The sequence below is a fragment of the Cynara cardunculus genome (assembly GCF_001531365.2).
Source record: "Cynara cardunculus var. scolymus isolate 2C chromosome LG 2, CcrdV1, whole genome shotgun sequence".
Lineage (NCBI taxonomy): Eukaryota > Viridiplantae > Streptophyta > Magnoliopsida > Asterales > Asteraceae > Cynara > Cynara cardunculus.
In genome coordinates this window covers 9,517,042-9,536,151 of record NC_037529.1, presented here as the reverse complement: position 1 = coordinate 9,536,151, position 19,110 = coordinate 9,517,042, and the positions used below count along the sequence as shown (strand labels likewise).

General features: G+C 32.6%; 2 protein-coding genes across 2 annotated transcripts; both read left to right on the top strand.

Moving 5' to 3' along the window:
• Positions 1–2,041: 2,041 nt before the first annotated feature.
• Positions 2,042–6,602, top strand: LOC112508037 (protein YIPF6 homolog). Its single transcript, XM_025112820.1, has 3 exons — positions 2,042–2,545; positions 5,903–5,977; positions 6,312–6,602. The coding sequence occupies exons 1-3, from the start codon at positions 2,042–2,044 to the stop codon at positions 6,570–6,572; spliced, it is 840 nt and encodes a 279-aa protein (XP_024968588.1). The 3' UTR covers positions 6,573–6,602.
• A 6,491-nt stretch (positions 6,603–13,093) lies between these two features.
• LOC112508054 (AAA-ATPase At5g57480) lies at positions 13,094–14,677 on the top strand. Its single transcript, XM_025112837.1, has one exon. It carries the CDS (start codon positions 13,094–13,096, stop codon positions 14,579–14,581), a length of 1,488 nt encoding a protein of 495 aa, XP_024968605.1. The 3' UTR covers positions 14,582–14,677.
• The last annotated feature ends 4,433 nt before the right edge of the window (positions 14,678–19,110 follow it).

Sequence of the window (19,110 nt, the reverse complement as noted above, 5' to 3'; positions counted from 1 at the left end):
TATTTTTTAATTTTTAATTTCCTAAAATAAAATAATATAATCTAGGCCATTGATCAAGAAAATGGACGGATGAGATTGGTTTACACGGTTTACACAAATGGGTCAAGTTTTCATTTGAACGCTCCTATATATATATATATATATATATATATATATATATATATATAATAAATTATTATAACACAAATATGATATTGGACAAACGTAAACGTAGTTTATTAATGGAAATTTTAAAAACTAAAATACATAAATTAAAGGGTTCAATTGTTTTTTATTTTAACATTTCTTCATTAAATAAATTAATTACTAATTATTTATTATTATAATATCTATTATAAACTATAAATATTATTATTAAAAATAGTAAATAAAATATGTTATTTTAATATGGGGTCCACAAATTTAGTGTTTTTTTTAATAAGTATAATTGGAGTTGAGTTTTTTTTTAGTGTTTATAGGCTCATGTTTAGTGGCATTTATTTATCAAAAAGTGTGATTGTAACATGATGTACGGTGATGTTTATTATTCAAAACAGTAACTACAGCATAATATATTGTGAAGTTTATTTCTCGAAACCGTTGTCATAGTCTACCTTTAGCCAATGGTCTTATTTTGAATGGGTACTCATACAAGAACAAAAAATCCATCCGGACATTCTTTTGGTATAACGTTGCCGAGAACGTGCAACTTTATGTTTTCGAGGCTTCTTTGCTTGTGTTTTCACATGCATACGAAGGATAGAGAAGAAGATCGTACCTTGTATAAGCTCTAAACCTCAAGAAACTTGGAAGGGGTTTCCAGGTTTCTTCGACAAGTAAATGATTTTTCTTTCAATAAATTATTGCGAGAATTGTAATTAGGAAATTGATTTGAAAAATGTTCCTATTTATATGATCCTGCACGTCAGATCGATCCCTTTGATAAACGACACTTATCACGACCCTTCACATCACTCGTTGGATGAAGGACGCATGATGTCACTATTACATCAAAGGAATAATTGGCGATACGATTTCCTATGAACCGATTCAGTTGCCTCCTAACTGGTTCAGGCTCTAAAGAATCAATTCGATTTTACCATTAAACACGTGTTACTAAGCCTTTTGGAGCGAATTTAAAATTTAAAACATTTAAATATCAAATTTCAAGGGCAAATTGTTTGGTTAAAAAATTACAACCTCGATCGTTGAGGATATTTCCTTTGACCAAGATGAACGCGACTGATCAAGGAATCCTCGACCCGATCGACGGTTATATCTATAGTCAAGGACGTGTGAATTTCTAATTGTGAACCATTTTTCCAACATAGATTATTTGTGTCATCTTAGCACAACTTGAGTATTGTTTTTTTTTTATTAACCTGGATATCCAACCTGCTATGCGAGCCGACTAATCCCAAGGTGACCACCTGCTTTGCAGATAGCTTGGAGCCACCGCATTTGAACCTCCGTAGTCACACGAGGATTTTTATTCGTCCTTGGATTTGAACCTGGAAACTCTAAGTACTTTTGACCTTTGGAGCCAAACTCAAACCAATCAAGCACCACCTCGTGGTTAACTTGAGCATTATTTGAGTATCCATAGAGCACACATAAGATGCCTTGAATGCTTGCCCCTTGTCCGTCCTTCATTTTCAACATCATGGTTAGCATCAACAACAAACGTCATAAAATAATTATTTTGGATCAATCTTGCAAGCAAAAAGTTAATAGGCTACAATTACAGATTAACTAATAGTTTAGGGACTAAACTTGTAATTTTTGTATTGTATAAAATATTGTTCGGTCAAGACTTCGGAAACATTGCATAATAATCCCGTTGAGAGGACTCCGTTGCAAAACAATTACACAAAATGGAAAGATTCATCTTTTTACAAAAAGTTAAAGGGCCAATTGAGGCAAAAAGACAAAGGCAAGTAGTCGTCGTGTTTCTGTTGCAATTTACGAGTTAGTTAATTATTACAGTGACCCACAATGATCTGAAATCGCCACCGTATTCTACCTTAAATCTTGCCGATCGCCACCGCAATTTCCACCAACAATGTCTCAGAGCGAGAGAGACACCACGCCCCTCAACCAATCCTCGCAATCCGACATCGACGAGATTGAAAACTTGATCACCGCCAGCGTCCAATTCGGCCCCTCCACCGTCCTCCCTGCTCGCCCACCATCCCCTACTCGTGCTTCTATTCCTGTATCTACCTCTCCCTTCATCCCGTCCAACCTCCCTGCGCCTCCACCGAAATCGATTGCTGTACCTGCCGCACCTCCATTTCCTTCTAACCCTAACCGTCATGATAATGCAGGTCCGTCACGGTCGAACTTGAGCGGTTTTGGGCCACCGCCCAACACGTTGACGGAACCTGTTTGGGATACGGTGAAAAGAGATCTATTGAGGATTGTTAGTAATTTGAAAATAGTTGTTTTTCCGAATCCGTATCGTGAGGATCCCGGTAAGGCAATGAGAGATTGGGATCTGTGGGGTCCTTTCTTCTTCATTGTGTTTCTAGGACTCACGCTGTCTTGGTCTGCCTCCGTAAAGAAGGTGATTTACTTTTATCGATGATTTGTTATCCTGTGGGACCTTTTCTTGTTCTTTTTGTTACAACAGGGTTTCGTGATCATAATCATTTGCATTCTAGATCTATTAAAGCAGAATTTACGTTATAAGTATGGGTATGATCTTAATATGTTAATTCAGTTTCTATATGATTTCAACTCAACTAAGATTGATTTTTTATTACTACGATTGACTGACACCTCGAAGATGTACCGTTGCTGTAAGATTTGTCTTTGCCAAAGAGATGATCATTGTTATACTAGCATTTCATAATTATCAACCCACACCCACACTTTGCTGCCCTTGTTTATTGTTTGTAGTCTCATATGTGGGTTACTGATGATGCATCAATTTTAATTTTGTAATTTTACCTGACCTGCATAGGTGATAAGTTAGGGTTGAATTCAAAGGACAATGGATTGTTTAAGTAAAATTTAGTTTGAATCGAGTATCACTTGTGTTCTATGAAGATTAAATGACAATCTAACATTTACTAATTTGTATAATTATGCAAAATCAACTTGAAAATTTGGAGAAAAGAAAGGGGGACGGGGATAAATCTGATGTAAAATAGCAGTAGATAACAACATTTCTTATTCAACATTAAAAGAATGATTTACAGCTATTATTTTGGCACGAGGTGTGTGGCCTACACAAGAAGTCTAGACTCTAGACTCTAGACACTTGGACTACTGTGGTTGGCCGTCTTTGTTAAGACCTACTACAACTCATCTTCCAAGACCAGCTATACCATCACAAAGCACCAACGTATTCTAGGTTTACAAATGTGTAACCCAACTAAATCCTAAACTAAACTGTTGAAATTAGAAAATCTTACACTTTCATCATCCTCAATTCCCTTCAAGTCGTTAGCCTTCCATCACCTTTACCATCTGTGTACTTGAATCTGAGTATCTAGAGTTAGTTGAACACATAAAGTAGTCTTGCCGTTGTTCCCAAAATATTTTCTCTCTCTCCAATATTTGCCACGAAGCAGAACCCCCTTCGTTCGCCTTTTTCATGGTACCTTTTACTTCTGAATTTTGGCCTTAAAAATGGGCCAAGTTTTTTCCCTGGATCATAACCTTGAAAATCAGCCATTGCCAAAGTCTATATAGATCATACATTACAATTATGCAGATTGGGTGAGCGCACTCCCATACGTTGACTTGGCACATCCCGTGTACCGAGTCTCTGTCAAATGCTGGGCAATTGTGGCCTCGGTATTGGGCTAGCTGTGTGGAGGCTGTAGAGACTGTTTCTAAAAAAATCATACCTCTATGCACTGGGTCCCTGTTTAAGACTCTATTTTGTTTCTGCTAAACTGTTTCCTTTTGCCTCATGTCCAAGTTAAGTGCTGTTACCACCTGTTAGACACTAAAAACACTCGATGCACATAAAGCAACAAAGCTCATAAATTATAGTTAACGTGTGCATGAACCAAGACAAAGAGCCTTACCTGGCCTTCATAATAGCTGTCTAAACTTTAAGTCTTCTCTTTTGGTTCATTACCACAGTCTTTTAACTTTAGTCAGGTCATTAGACTTTTGCATCAGAAATCCAGAATGGGTTACATTATACTACTTTAGGTTGTTAAGGGCGTATGTGGTCATAACTTGCTGACTTATTCAGAACAAAATTGAAATTATTTTTAATCTTAATATTGGATGATAGAAGTAGTTTTTTGTGTTTTTTTCCTTGGATAAAGCTATGCTCTACCTAATTTGTATTTGAAGCTTCTCACTATGATTAGGTTCGGTTTTCACCTTCATCTAGTTATAACAGATAATGCATGAGCCAGATAGTACACTCTATGATGTGTTCTTGTATGTTGTTGGTCGGTTTATCCTTAAACAAGATATACAAACTTATGTGCAACATAGATTATAATTTCACTGATTTACAAGCTCACAAGTTTCTCTTACTATAGTTCTAATTTAACAAACAAACACACATATATTTTAATAAGCGAGTAAATTTTGATTTCCGTCCCTATGGTTTGCAATTTTTTGCTATTTTCATCCCTATGGTTTGCAATTTATTGCTATTTTCGTCCTTGGACTAACTCCTACCTTTCAAGTACAAGGGACCAAAACAGTAAAGAATTGTAAACCACAAGGACCAAAACAACAATATATTGTAAACGATAAGAACAAAAATAGCAATAAATTGCAAACCACAGGGACAAAAATCGCAATTTTTAACAAACCACGGAACGAAATTGTTTCTTATTAAGCTGGTATACTTTGCTGTTGTCCTTGAATCACTCGATCTTCTTAGGGCTGTTTGTATTCTTTTACCATTCCTTACATTCCTACTAGCTATCAATAGAAGAAACCCATCATTGATATCATCTCCAAACCTGTGTGAACCCTGACATTCTTTTCACATAGTCCTTTCTTCTACAACAACAGGAACAGCACTGCTGTAAATTTTCTTGCTTGGTATAAAACAGTTTATCTTTAAAATCAGTAGCTCTTGAATATAATTTCACCTGATTGCATGAGCACCAATGACTTGACAAACGACGAATGACATCAACAAAATCTTAGTCCGAATAACTGGGATAGGCTAAACAATCCTATGGTGAAGTGTGTGTAATTGTGTGTTATAACTTATATCTCTACTGCTGGTAGAAATCGAAGGCTGGTAGTGACCTTAAACATTTTCAAAGTTGTCACTTTTAACGAACTTTATTCCCTTTTCGGTTTATTGGATCTCCTAAAATTCACTTCAGAAGATGATGAGAAAGGTCTTTTTCCATAGAGAAGGGATGCTTTCAGAAAATTCTCTATTATAAAGCGTAATCAAGTGAAATTGGTTGTAATCCTAGGTCCTCTAGTTATACTCCCACTGTCCCAAAATAAATGTCCATAATGAAAGGGCACACAATTTTAGGATTGTGTAATTATTACACTGTTTAATTATCTAAATGACAATTTTACCCTTGATATAAGAGGGAGCAATGAATTTCTCCATCTCATAAATAAGGGTTTCGAAAGTGGACACTTATTTTGGGACAAACTAAATAGAAAAATATGGACACTTGTTTTGGCAAGGAGGAAGTATCAAACTTGCATAGAATTAGTAACTGCTCTTGCAACCAACTTGTGTTACCACCTATATGTACATGTTCGTCATGCATATTTATTGGCATGCTGGTGCAAATCCTTGCACAATTTGGTTGATCTGCTAAACTTGTCATTATGTTTGATTACTGAACTTCAAACCCATCAATGTTCTTTACTGATTTTTGATCCATTCTGCAACTTGAAGGTCTTTTTGCCTAACATTTGCCTAATGTTTTCCTATGAACACTTGTTTATATATGTTGTCATCCAGTCTGAAGTTTTTGCCGTTGCCTTCGCACTACTTGCAGCAGGTGCTATTATTCTGACACTCAATGTATTACTGCTGGTAAAACTTCCTCTCACTCTCTTGTATAGCATATGCATATTCATTCCCCTTCAACTAATACACTAGTCATTTGGTTCCCATTACATGTGTGTACATCCTAGGATGAGTTCGGTACGTTGACAAGACTGTTAGACCGAACACTATTGGACATGAGAGAGTGAGGCCGGCAGGTGAAAGCATTGGGAAAGGTTTAAGGGTTTTAATTTGACATGGGTAGTTTAGTAATTTAGCAATCTTGTCCCATCTCGCAGAGCACTCGGTTCTTTTTGTTCTAGAAGCTATGAGACAGGTTATGAATGAATATTAGTAAGTTGATTTGTATGCATGTATGTAGGGTGGGCATATAATATTCTTCCAAAGTCTGAGTCTATTGGGTTACTGTTTGTTTCCTCTGGATATGGGAGCATTGATCTGCATGATGAAAGACAATGTGATAATGAAGATGATGGTGGTATGCTTGACACTTGGTTGGAGTTGTTGGGCTGCATATCCATTCATGAGTACTGCTGTCAACCCTAGAAGAAAAGCTCTTGCCCTCTACCCTGTTCTACTCATGTATGTATCTGTTGCTTTCCTTATCATTGCCATTGATTAAATCCATTGCCTATTGCCTATCTAACCATATACATATCATTCATTCTTATACGGAATCAATTCACTTCTTTTTCTTTCTTTCGTGTATTTTGATATACGTGTAAGAGTCATCTACCAAACACTTACCAACTAAATATTTACCTTATCAGGTGAGTATAGCAAGAACCTAGAATCTTACCCGGTAAGTGAAATGATGTTAATGCTTATCGGGTAACAGATACTTACCAACAATCAATTTTGATTGCTGCTTAATAAGGTGAGAGTGATAACTCTTGTTGGTCCAACAAAAGTTTATAAAATAATAGAAAGAAAAAAAAAAGGATAAATGGATAGATATTTGTTTAGTTGAAAGATGATATTGCGAAAAGAAAAGGTTAAAAAAAGTGTCATTTAAATGTGGATGGTCTCATTGGAGATGCCTCATATTTAACAACTAAATGACTCATTTTGGAGTCATATTTGACATTTAAAATGACGTTTTCATTCAATCACATTACCTTCTTTTATACCTTTACTTCATACATGCTTTGCCTTTTTCTATTTGAAAATGTAAATTGAATCAACAGAAATCGATTTCGGTTTCAAAAGTCGATGATAATCAATGGAGGATTTTACCAACATAAAACACGTTATCTATTTTCAACTTTTTTCATAAATGTCAAAGTGAAAGTTCAACGAATTATCAAGTAGTGGCATATGAATAATGCTTTTTGTTTATTATAAAAAGATGATTGGGTTGTTGTCATCCAATGTCTTGAAAATTTTATGTCAAAATATTACCATAACGTTAATCCTTCTTAAAATAAAAAAACCGTATATTCATGTGTATGAATTAATGAGAATGAATATATTTGTTTGGTTTTTGGTGTTTTCTAGATTTCACATGAATATATTATGATGTGGGACTCCAGTCTCCAAATATGGATTCAAACTCTTAACCCATAATTATTACTAAACCCCAAACATTATGTCACTCGATATCACTACTTCATGAATTCTACTCTCTTTTTCATTTATAATATTTGATTTATGTAATTCATACATGATTTCAAATTTTATATATATACTAGAAGAGTACGGCAATGCAGCGAAACACATCTCGATTTTAATATTCTATATTATTATTTGTCTCTGTCGATGTTATAATACGATTTTATGTGTTTTTAAGAAAGCAATGATGATTTTATTTTTTAATAAAATATAAATTTGAAGATATTATAAAAATTTATAATATATAGATATATATCAATGTTAATATCAAATCAACTATTTAAAAGTTCTTATTTTTTATATAATTTCTTTAATTCATTTTTTTAGTATAACTTAATTTAAGTTTAATAACGAAATAATTTATTTTTAGTTTAATAATATAACATTTTATAAAGATAATAATTAATTATTCTGTTAAAACTCAATGATTATCCTAATTATATTTTAGATTTTTTATATTTAAAATAATATGTTTATCATGTATTTGATTATGTTTATCTGCAGTTAGTTACACGAATTTAGATATGGAACTTTAATAAGTTATACTTACGTACAATCTACTTGTAATCTTGAGTTTTAAGTAATATGCATTAATAAACAGTACTTTACGCATAAAAAGTGGTTTTTAAAAGTTTTTGTCAAATGTTTTATAATAGTATTTTTGTTATTCTCTTACCCCTCAAACCATTTTTATTTATTGTGAATAAGGGGTTATTTGGTTTACTCTTAATAGTTTCATTAAGAGGCAATCTCTGAATCGTTAAGAGATAAATCTTATTTGGCTAAAAAATGTCTGTTTTTTAATGATTCTAAAACCCTCCGAATGATTTTGTTTTTTGGGCCTTCCTGAACCATTCAGCACCATAATTTTATTCTGAATAATTATCAAACAATTATATTCTATTTTGCATTATATTATAAAAGTCTCTTAATCATTCTATATCAAATCATTCAGTAACCGACAAACAGTACCTACAAATGTAAATAAATGGGTAGATTTCGGTATTTTTTTTTTCTAAATCATCATCTACAATCTTATTGTAGACTTGTTTTAAAAGAAAAACAAACATTTAATAATTAATATTAAAATACATTTATTATTTTGTGAAGCTACAAAGAAATGGAAAAATAAAGATACAGAAAGAATGTCACTGTAAATCACTAACCAACGTACATGGGTCCCTCCCTTTCCTTTTCTACTCCAATTGCCCTTTTTCTTTTCTTTTTTTCTTTTTTTTTGAAATATATATAATATTTATATATGGCAAATACAACAAATAAACTTACACACCCTCCTCATTTATGATGAGGTTTGAACCCCTAACTTTCTAGAAGGCCAAAGACTACTATACTGTTAGACCAAAAACCCTTTGGTAATTGCCCCTTTTCTTCCTTCCTATTTTTACATTAATTTTGGTTAAGTTATTAATATTTTTTTATTATTTGTTCGTTCGTACTATTAAAATGGTAAATCCAGAATAAAAAATTTAACAACTTAAACTTATACTTTTTTATTATTTGTTCATACTGAATGTAACAAGTTATAAGTATAGTAACCAAAAAAGTTGATATTATATATAATTTTTTAAGTAAATCTGTAAAATTAGAAACTAAACGTTACTTTTTATAAGTAGTAGTGTGAAAGTCGGGTTTCATTTAGCACTGTCTGTTATTTAATAATTTCTCATGGTCGGCCATAAATTCGTGTATAGATATATATATATATATATATATATATATAGATGAGCGTTCAAATGAAAACCGCCTCTATTTGTGTAAACCGATCTCATCCATCTATTTTCTTGATTAATGGTCAAGATTAGTTTACTTTATTTTAGGAAATTAAAAAATATATATATTAAAATTTTATTTTTATATCAGCAATAAGGGCAAAATGGTAAACAAAAATACATATTCTGTAACATCCTATTGAAGGACATTATTCTTTATTTTAAGAAATTAATATTTTCTATTTATTAGAAAATAATTTCGCTAATGCAACAACCTTTTTATTCTTTATTCTGAAATTGTTTCAATGTCCTTCACACACCCATGTAAATATGCACCCTATTCATTATGAAATTGTTTCAAGACGTACCGGTTTCATCATAAATCCATTTCAGCATGTAATTATTTCATGACAAACCGCATACATTATGCACCCGTTTCATTTTGCATTTCACCTACTAAATAGATCAACTACAGCATCATTGAAACGAGGTTCACCATCAAACCAGTTCACTACTCATTGTTCAATTACGCCATGAACTAGTTTCACCTTCATGAAACTTGTTTCATGTACATAGATTAGTTTATTTCGCTCCTGATTTGATGATTACAATCTTCAAGATAATGGAGCAGATTCATCATGTACCCGTTTTATCATGCAATTATTTCATAACGAACCAAATACATTATGCACATGTTTCACTACTCTTGGTTCAATTACGCCATTAATCAGTTTCACCTTCATGAAACCTATTTTATGTACATTAATTTTCTTATTTCACCCGTGATTTGATAAATTCATTCCTTTAAGCCTTACAATCTTCAAGATTCTGGAGCAGATTACAATCTTCAAGATTCTATAACAGATTCATCATGTACCCGTTTCATCATGCAATTATTTCATGACGAACCAAATACATTATGTATATGTTTCATTTTCCCCTTCACCTATTAAATGGATCAACTACACTATCAATTAAACGGGTTCACCATGAAAATGTTTCACTACTCATTGTTCAATTATGACATGAACCAATTTCACTTTCATGAAACCTGTTTCATTTTATTAATTTCTTTTTTTAATCATGATTTGATGAATTCATTACATTATGTTTTACAATCTTCAAAATTCACCAGCAAATTCAATCGCATCACAATATATTTAGATCAAAATTTTAAAATTATAATATAATTAAATATTTAAATGTTACCATTTATAAAATTTCCTTTATTACGTTTCCTTAATTAAGATTTATTAATAATTTCCATATTTAATTGAAAATATTGTAAATGACCGAAATATCCTTATTGATTAAATTTAATTAGAAAAAAATGGAATTTTCCTATTGGTCGAAATTAGTTTACACAGTTTCTTAGAAATGCACAGTTTATATACATATATATATATATATATATAGTTTGTTTCAAATGCAACCCATTGCATTTGTACAACCAATGCAACCCAATAAATTGAAATATTTATAGAAATGATGAGAGTTCATTTATTACGGTTTAAATATTTATGGAAGATGTATACGATTCATTAATTATGATCAATACTTTATATTAGGAAACATTCAAAACTTCTATGAAATTACATATTCATCAAATTAAATGGACGGTTGAGATTGGGTTGTATTGGTTGTACAAATGGTAGAGGTTGTATAATAACACACATCTATATATATATATATCTATATATATAAATATATATATATATATAAGGGCTCATTCAAGGAATAACTAACTAGTTTGTGGTAATCGTGAGATCCAATTTCAACTATAAATCAATTATAAATTAGGAAATTTATAATTTTGATAATTTTGAATTAAAATTTTAATTCAATGACATTTTAGGGGGTGTTTGGAATTGCTTATTTTAGGTGATTTTTAACTTATTTCAGTCTGACATCGGTGATAAGTTAAATGCTAGTGTTTGGATGAGAAAATTATAGTTTTTTTTTACAAAATAAATTAATGTTTTACCTAGCTTTTCATTTCTGTAGTAATCATTGTTTTGACTTTGATGACAGCTTATAATTATCTTTCCTTGAAAGGTTATTGTAGTAATTAATTAACTGTAAAAACATTTTTTCAAATAAAAATACATATCAAGTTAAATGTTGTAGGATGAATAGTTATATGTTAAATAAACTTTTTTACATGTTAAAATAAAACATTGAATATTACATTTTCATAGTATTGATTTGATCGTAAAAGACAGTTTTTTTAGTAAATACTTAGAGGTCGTTTACCAAACATTTATCCGGTAAATGTTTATCGGTAAAATTTAACATTATTATTTATTTATCGGGGATGATTTTAGTCTACCAAAACGACATCGTATGCAACAATTTACCCGGTAAACGTTTACCATGGTAAGAGTCGTCGCCTTCACTTACCGGGTAACACTCTTAGTCCTTGTCTTGTTCTTACCGGATAAGATTCTTGGTTCTTACCATATTTATTTGATAAAATAATGTTATTTGATAAACACTTATCTACATAAACGTTTGTTAAACGGACTCTTAGTCTTTTCACGTTAACATACGTAAAACTAAAACTATTAATTCTACAAACAAATGAAAAGGTATAATATTTTAATAATTTATGTTCTGCAATCTGCTAAAAACAAATAATGGAGATCCAAGTGATATCTATAAAAGAATAAACATATTGTTATAAAATTATTTATATTATATTATAAAGCATTTGATATAAAAAACTATTTTTTATATTAAATATTATTTATTAATGTATATTGTTTAATTCAAAATTATAAATAAATTATGTGTATGTATAACTTATTAAAGTTTTATTTTTGAATTCATATAATTAACTATAAATATATATAATCAAATATTGAATATGTATCTCATTTTAAATATAAAAAAATTAAAATATATTTAAAATAATCATTAAAATCTAATAAAATACTAAATCAATATCTTTATAAAAAATTATATTATTAAACTAAAAACAAAAGACTTCATTATAAATCTAAATTAAATTATAAAAAAATTACACAAAAAAAAAACTTTTAAATATTTAATTAGATACTAAAATTGATACATTTTTTTTTCAAATTTATATTCTATATAAAAAATAAAAATATTATCGTTTTTCAGTACCACATAAAATCATATTATAATATGATGAAGACAAAATAAAATAAAACATTAAAATCGTATCTTGTTGCATTGCATGAGGAACCTTCCGGTCATCAAAAAAATGTGAGTGTAACAACATTTTTACTTATATTTAACTTTTTTCCGTAACCATTATATCTTATGCATATTTTAAGCAAATTTAGGGGGTGTTTGGGATTGCTTATTTAAAACGACTTATACATTTCTACAAAAACACTTATCAATTTATTATAAATTAGAATGATTTAACTTCTTCAAAAACTTCTTATTACCGGTTTGACACCGATATAAATTGTTTATCTAAACATTAAAAAATGTTTATTACCGATATCACACTGGAATAAATCAATAAATTGTTTTTTTAAACAAACTCAAACGCCCCTAGCTAACTTTTAATTTGCCAAAGCAACACTCAAATGTTTGAATTCTAGATGAAAAATTGATTATCCACAATTTTAATTTTAATGTCTTAAAAAAATTATTATAATTAATCAGAAAAAATGATGATAGATTTTGCATGTGTATGAATTTTTTACGATAGAGAAATATAATTTAAAGAAAATATATGATTTCTGAATGAATCTATAAATTCAGGTAACCCAACACCTGTTTTTCACCATCTCTGCTGCTCTCTTTCACTCCGCCGACGCCGGTGATGAAGGAAATTTGGACTACCATGGCGTCTCTAATGGGTGTTTGGGCTTTCTCTCAAACGCTACTCCACGCCGTATTTCCGCCGGAGCTCCGCTTCATCTTCATTAAACTCTTCCAACGTTTATTCAACTGCTGTTCTTCTTACTGCTATTACGACATCACCGAGATCGAAGGGGTCAACACCAATGAGCTCTACAACGCCGTCCAGCTCTATCTCTCCTCCGCCGCCTCTTCCTCTTGCTCACCCGCCTCTTCCAGCCGCCTCTCACTCACCCGCGGCCTCAACTCCTCCGCAATCACCTTCGGTCTCTCTCACAACGACCGTCTCACCGACGTTTTCAATGGCGTCTCTGTCGTCTGGGAACATATCGTCACCCCACGACAATCCCAGACGTTCTCGTGGCGCCCTTTGCCGGAGGAGAAGCGTGGGTTCACGCTCCGGATCAACAAACGGGATAAACCCTACATACTCGAATCTTACCTCGATTACATCAACGGAAAAGCCAATGAAATTCGAAGAAAAAACGAAGACAGATTGCTGTACACCAATTCCCGTGGAGGATCGCTCGATTCTCGAGGGCAGCCGTGGGAATCGGTGCCGTTCAAGCACCCTAGCACATTTGAGACGCTGGCAATGGATCCGGTGAAGAAAGCAGAAATCATGTCTGATCTCCGAGACTTCGCCGACGGTCAGGCGTTTTACACACGCACGGGACGCGCGTGGAAACGTGGCTACCTCTTGTATGGTCCTCCCGGCACCGGAAAATCCAGCATGATCGCTGCAATGGCGAATTTTCTTGGGTACGACATTTACGACCTCGAACTTACTGAAGTTCAGACGAATTTGGAGCTCCGGAAGTTGCTCATGAAAACGAGTTCGAAATCAATCATCGTAATCGAAGACATTGACTGTTCCATAAATCTGACAAATCGTAAAAAGACCAACGGCGAAGGAGGTTCAGAAATGAGAAATGGGCCCGGCGGACTGGGTGGTCCCGGCGATCCGGAGAACAGTAACTCTATTACGCTTTCGGGTTTGTTAAACTTCACAGATGGGTTATGGTCGTGTTGCGGGTCGGAGCGGATATTCGTATTCACAACGAACCACATCGAAAAACTTGACCCGGCATTGTTACGGAGCGGGCGAATGGATATGCACGTGTTCATGAGCTACTGCTCTTTCCCATCGCTAAAGATTTTATTAAAAAACTACCTGGGGTGTTCCCCGGCCGACGTGGAGACGGAGGTTTTACGGAGGTTAGAAGAGGTTACCGAGGCGGCGGAGATGACTCCGGCGGACATCAGTGAAGTCTTAATAAAAAACCGGCGAAACAACAGGAAGGCGTTGAAGGAGTTGCTGCAGGCTTTGAAAGCGAAGGCGGAGAAAAACAAAAATGGGTTGCGGCGGATTGAGGCGACAGAGGAGGAGAAGAGAGCGGTGGAAGGTGGTGGCGGTGCGGCGGAGGAACGGTGGATGGGGAGTGGTTAATTTAATGTTTTAAAAAGGAAAATTAATGAGTGGGTATAGAGGTTGAGAAGTGGAAAACTGTAAGGCAAAACAACATATCGTATGACATCATCATCATCCCTTTATTTTATTTTCATAAAAGTTTACCACAAATTATAACTCTTAATTATTCTTTAATTATAGATGATTAAGAAATAATTAATTAGAGGTGATGGGGCAAGTGGATAAGATCGGAGGGGTAATTTAGTAATAATACTATTTTCTTTCTTTGATTTCATTTCATGTCCCTGAGTTGTAATGGTTGACTACTCCTGTCGTCTCTTTGTTTTTTTATGATTACAATTTACTCATTTTCTTATATGTTTTTCACTAAATTTCAATATTGATCCTTCAAGTTTAATCACATGTTTTTAAAATACGATTTCAAACTATAACAAGTCGAGTTGCTATCTTACTTAGATGCCTTCTCCCTTACCGTTTCTCCGATGGAATAAGAGTGATGGTTTCAATGCCTTCATTTGTCTTCACCGAGCTTCTCTGTAAAAAACAACAGATCTCGTCTCTTTTCAATCTCTTCCCTCCTTCCCCTCATACACAAGTTCAGGCATTCATTGTCTTCACTAGGCCTCTCTGTCCCCCATCTGTTTGTAAATCGAGATATGTGAGAGTGTGAAGAAGATGATGACCGGGGGTTATTTTTGGTGGAGTTTTTTGTTTTTGTTTCACTCCCATATTTGGATTTGTTTCCTATGATTTGTTCATATGACTTGTTCATTAATAGATTGGGCCCATTGGGCTCTGTGACTTTTTTGTCCTTTTAATTTGTTTATACTTGGTTTTTGAGGGCCAAAAAGTCACAGAGTTTGCAAAGATAAGGACGTATTAGCAAGCTCCAATATCGTTTACCTCCGGTGATGAAGAATTGGATTGTCTCTAGCGATGAAGATGTGTTGGGGTGTCGATCTATGAGATTGTGATCCATATTGTATATATATATATATATATATACCATAACAATTTATATAATTAAAATATATAGTATATAATATAAATAAATTATATAATTAATATATATATATATATATATATATTATAAAATTATATTATTAATACATTATAATATTTACTCTAAAATATAATATTGGATAATTATTTATTTTATAGTGAATTATAATCACATGTGAATCATTTGGTTCAAAAGAGAGGGAAAAACAGTCATGATTTTACTCGTGGTTCTAACAGAAAAGTTAGATGGAGTTAGCAGCCAGTCCCTCTTTCAAAGCTAAATCCATCTTTTAGGGTATGTTTGGTGCGCTGGACAAGGTGGGACAGGCTAAGACAGAACACATTTGTCCTACGTTTGGTGTGGTTTAATATGGAACTAAGTAGGACAAGGGTGGGACACGGTTGTTCACCCTTACCCCCTTGGAACTAAGTAGAACACAAACTTTTTTACCACACTACCCCTTCCCCATAGCCTCCATCGCTTCCTTTCTTCCCCACATCCTTTCCCGTAGCCTCCATCGCTTCCTCCATAGCTTTTTCACATCAATCGGTGGCGATGATTTCTACACAATCGGCGACGACAATTTCTACACAATCGCTTCCTCCATCGCTTCTTCACATCGACGTGTGTTGAGTTGAAGATGGCAATGGATAGAGCTCAGCTTTATAACTGAGTGAATGATGAAGTTAATTTGGCCCCAAGACAGTTTTATACCACCAGCCACCGATTCCTTAGTTTGTGTAAACCGAATTGTTTGCTAATTGATGTAAATCAGTTTTTTTAGTTGTCATGAAATATGAATTTTGCTCTACTTTGTTTATAGTGACTACGTCGATATGCTCATACTTTTGGTTAATTGAATAGTATTTGTAAACATTTATATCTATTATTTAGTTAAAAAAAACACTAAACAGCTCACTGTGGGTAAATTGGTCATTTTAACCAGTTATGTCATGTCCTGTCCTGTCATGTCTTACCAAACGCTGAACAACTGTCATGTCCTGTCCTGTCTTGTCCTGTCATGCCCTGTCTGCACACCAAACGCACCCTAAAGGATGAAAACTCAACTTATTAAATTTTAGGTCTCACTTTAAAACATTTCGGTAACTCTCAAGGACTAAAGTTGTAGTTTACTTTATATTTTAATAAATAAAAAAATTAGCACTTACACATTTATTTAATAATTAAATTGCGTCTAAAATAAAGATTGTCATTTTTTAAAAAATACGGGCTTCGAAGAAAAACAAAAATAAAGCTTCGTTCCTCAGCAAAGCGTTCATTTCTTTTTCGACCTTTTAAAATTACACCGAAGTTTAAAATGATTTTTATAGATATCTTTTAAACTATACAACTTTTAGTAGATATGTTTCAAAAAAAAATAATGTTAAACATGTATTTTGAGATTCTATATTCAGAAAATGACAATTAAATTGAAGTATTTGTTTTTTAAAAGTATTTACATTTATAATTAAATACACGAGGGACTTTTTTTGTCATTTTGTCCTTTTTCTCTCTTTTAAAAAAGATTTAGATTATCTTAAAACAATGTTGACGTATCGATCATTTTTAATTTACTAGAAAGGTATTCGTGCAATTGAACGAGATACATCTTGATTTTAGTATTTTATTTTATTTTTTTATCTCAGCCGATGTTATAACATGGTCTTATGTGATTTTGAAAAAGCGATAATGTTTTTATTTTATAATAAAAATATAAATTTGAAGATATTATAAAAATTTGACAAAATATATCGATGTTAATATCAAATTAACTATTTGAAATTTCCAATTTTTGTATAATTTTTAATTCAATTTTTTTTACTATAATTTAATTTATGTTCAATAACGAAGTAATTTATATTTGGCTTAATAATATAATTTTCTTATAAATATAATAATTAATTATTTTGTTAAAAGTTGATAATTATTATAATTATATTTTAGATTTTTTATATTATAAAATGAGATTTTTACTCTCTATTTGATTATTTTTATCCACAATTAGTTACACGAATTCAAACATGGAGCTTTAATAAATTGTACTCGTGCATAATTTACTTGTAATATTGAATTTTAAGTAATATGTATCAATATACAATACTTCATGCATAAAAAATGGTTTTTAAGAATTTTTGTCGAATGTTTTATAATATAGTATAGATAATAGACTTGTTACTTAAAAGCTCAGTCATAACCATATTTAGTTTGATAAATTCAGTAACTTGATCGATAAAATGTTTTAACAACGAAAGCTTCAGTAACTTTATTGATGAAATACTGTATCAACGAAACTTATACCTGGATGATGGATGTGTATCTGTTTAATTACGCCGTTTGATGTGTATGTTCATATCGTATCAGATTAGGTAACTTTATGGAAGCTGACATAATCATGAAACATTTATTTGCTTTTAACTACTCGAATTAATGACGAGTAATGATTTGGTTGTACCAACAATGACCCTACTCAAGTCATAGAGAAAATGATTGTTCGGTTGATTAATTCGTATATCGGACAACACAAAAGACCGAGCTTTCCGCCTCAAAAAGCATTAACATATGATCATTAAGTGTCAAATACGTTTGTTTCTTAAGATCTAAATAATAATAATAAAATAAAATTATTCTGATCATCGGCTTAAATTATTATTATATAGAAATCAGAGGGCCATTTATGGGAGAAATGAGTATTTCTTGAAAATGATTCTGAAGAGCGGCCACCGGTGGGACCGCCGCGCTACCAGGAAGTTTGGGTAACACCCCATTTTCCTRATAAATATCCGCCTTCTCGTACAAGAGATAATTCAGCCCAACGCAAGCCCGTTTTCATCTCCAATTCTGATGGTCAGCAAGAAAGATGGGTCTTGGTGATTTTGTACAGATTATCGAGCCTAAAATGCTATAACCATCAAGGATAGCTTCCAAATTCCAACTATCGAGTTGTTGGATGAATTGTTCAAAATTGGGTTTATGCCCAGGTAATCACCAAATCTTGGTAACACCATCAAGGATTATACGAACGACTGGTTATGCCTTTCGGGCTTACCAACGCACTACCTGGTGAGGTAACAACTACCTGCTATGGCCAAAGTTCACCTGGTCTTTCATTTCTCGTATCTCAAACAATGTCATGGCTTGCACCAAGATGAAGATGCATACCTACCATTACTCTAAACAAGGACCTCTACTGCAGCCCAAACCAATTCGGAAGCATCGTTTCTTATTGTGTAATGGACAATAAGTTCCTCAGGTTGTAGTTGAGTGGGATGGTTTACCCTTGGAATTAAAATACTTCGTAGGAGGACTGGACACTCTTAAATCAGGCCACAAAAATATTTCAAATGCAACCGTGTCTATTTGTATAACCAATGCAACCCAATCAATTTAGATATTTATAGAAATAATGAGAATTCATTTATTATGATTTGAATATTTATGGAAGATGACAGAGTTCATTAATTATGATCGATACTTTACATTAGAAAACAATCAAAACTTTTATGAAATCACATACTCATCAAATTAAATGGACGATTGAGATTGA

Coding starts and splice junctions, on each gene's coding strand:
- LOC112508037 (XM_025112820.1), top strand. CDS start 2,042: ATGTCTCAGAGCGAGAGAGACACCACGCCCCTCAACCAATCCTCGCAA. Junction 2,546..5,902: donor GGTCTGCCTCCGTAAAGAAG/GTGATTTACTTT, acceptor GTTGTCATCCAG/TCTGAAGTTTTTGCCGTTGC. Junction 5,978..6,311: donor CACTCAATGTATTACTGCTG/GTAAAACTTCCT, acceptor GCATGTATGTAG/GGTGGGCATATAATATTCTT.
- LOC112508054 (XM_025112837.1), top strand. CDS start 13,094: ATGAAGGAAATTTGGACTACCATGGCGTCTCTAATGGGTGTTTGGGCT.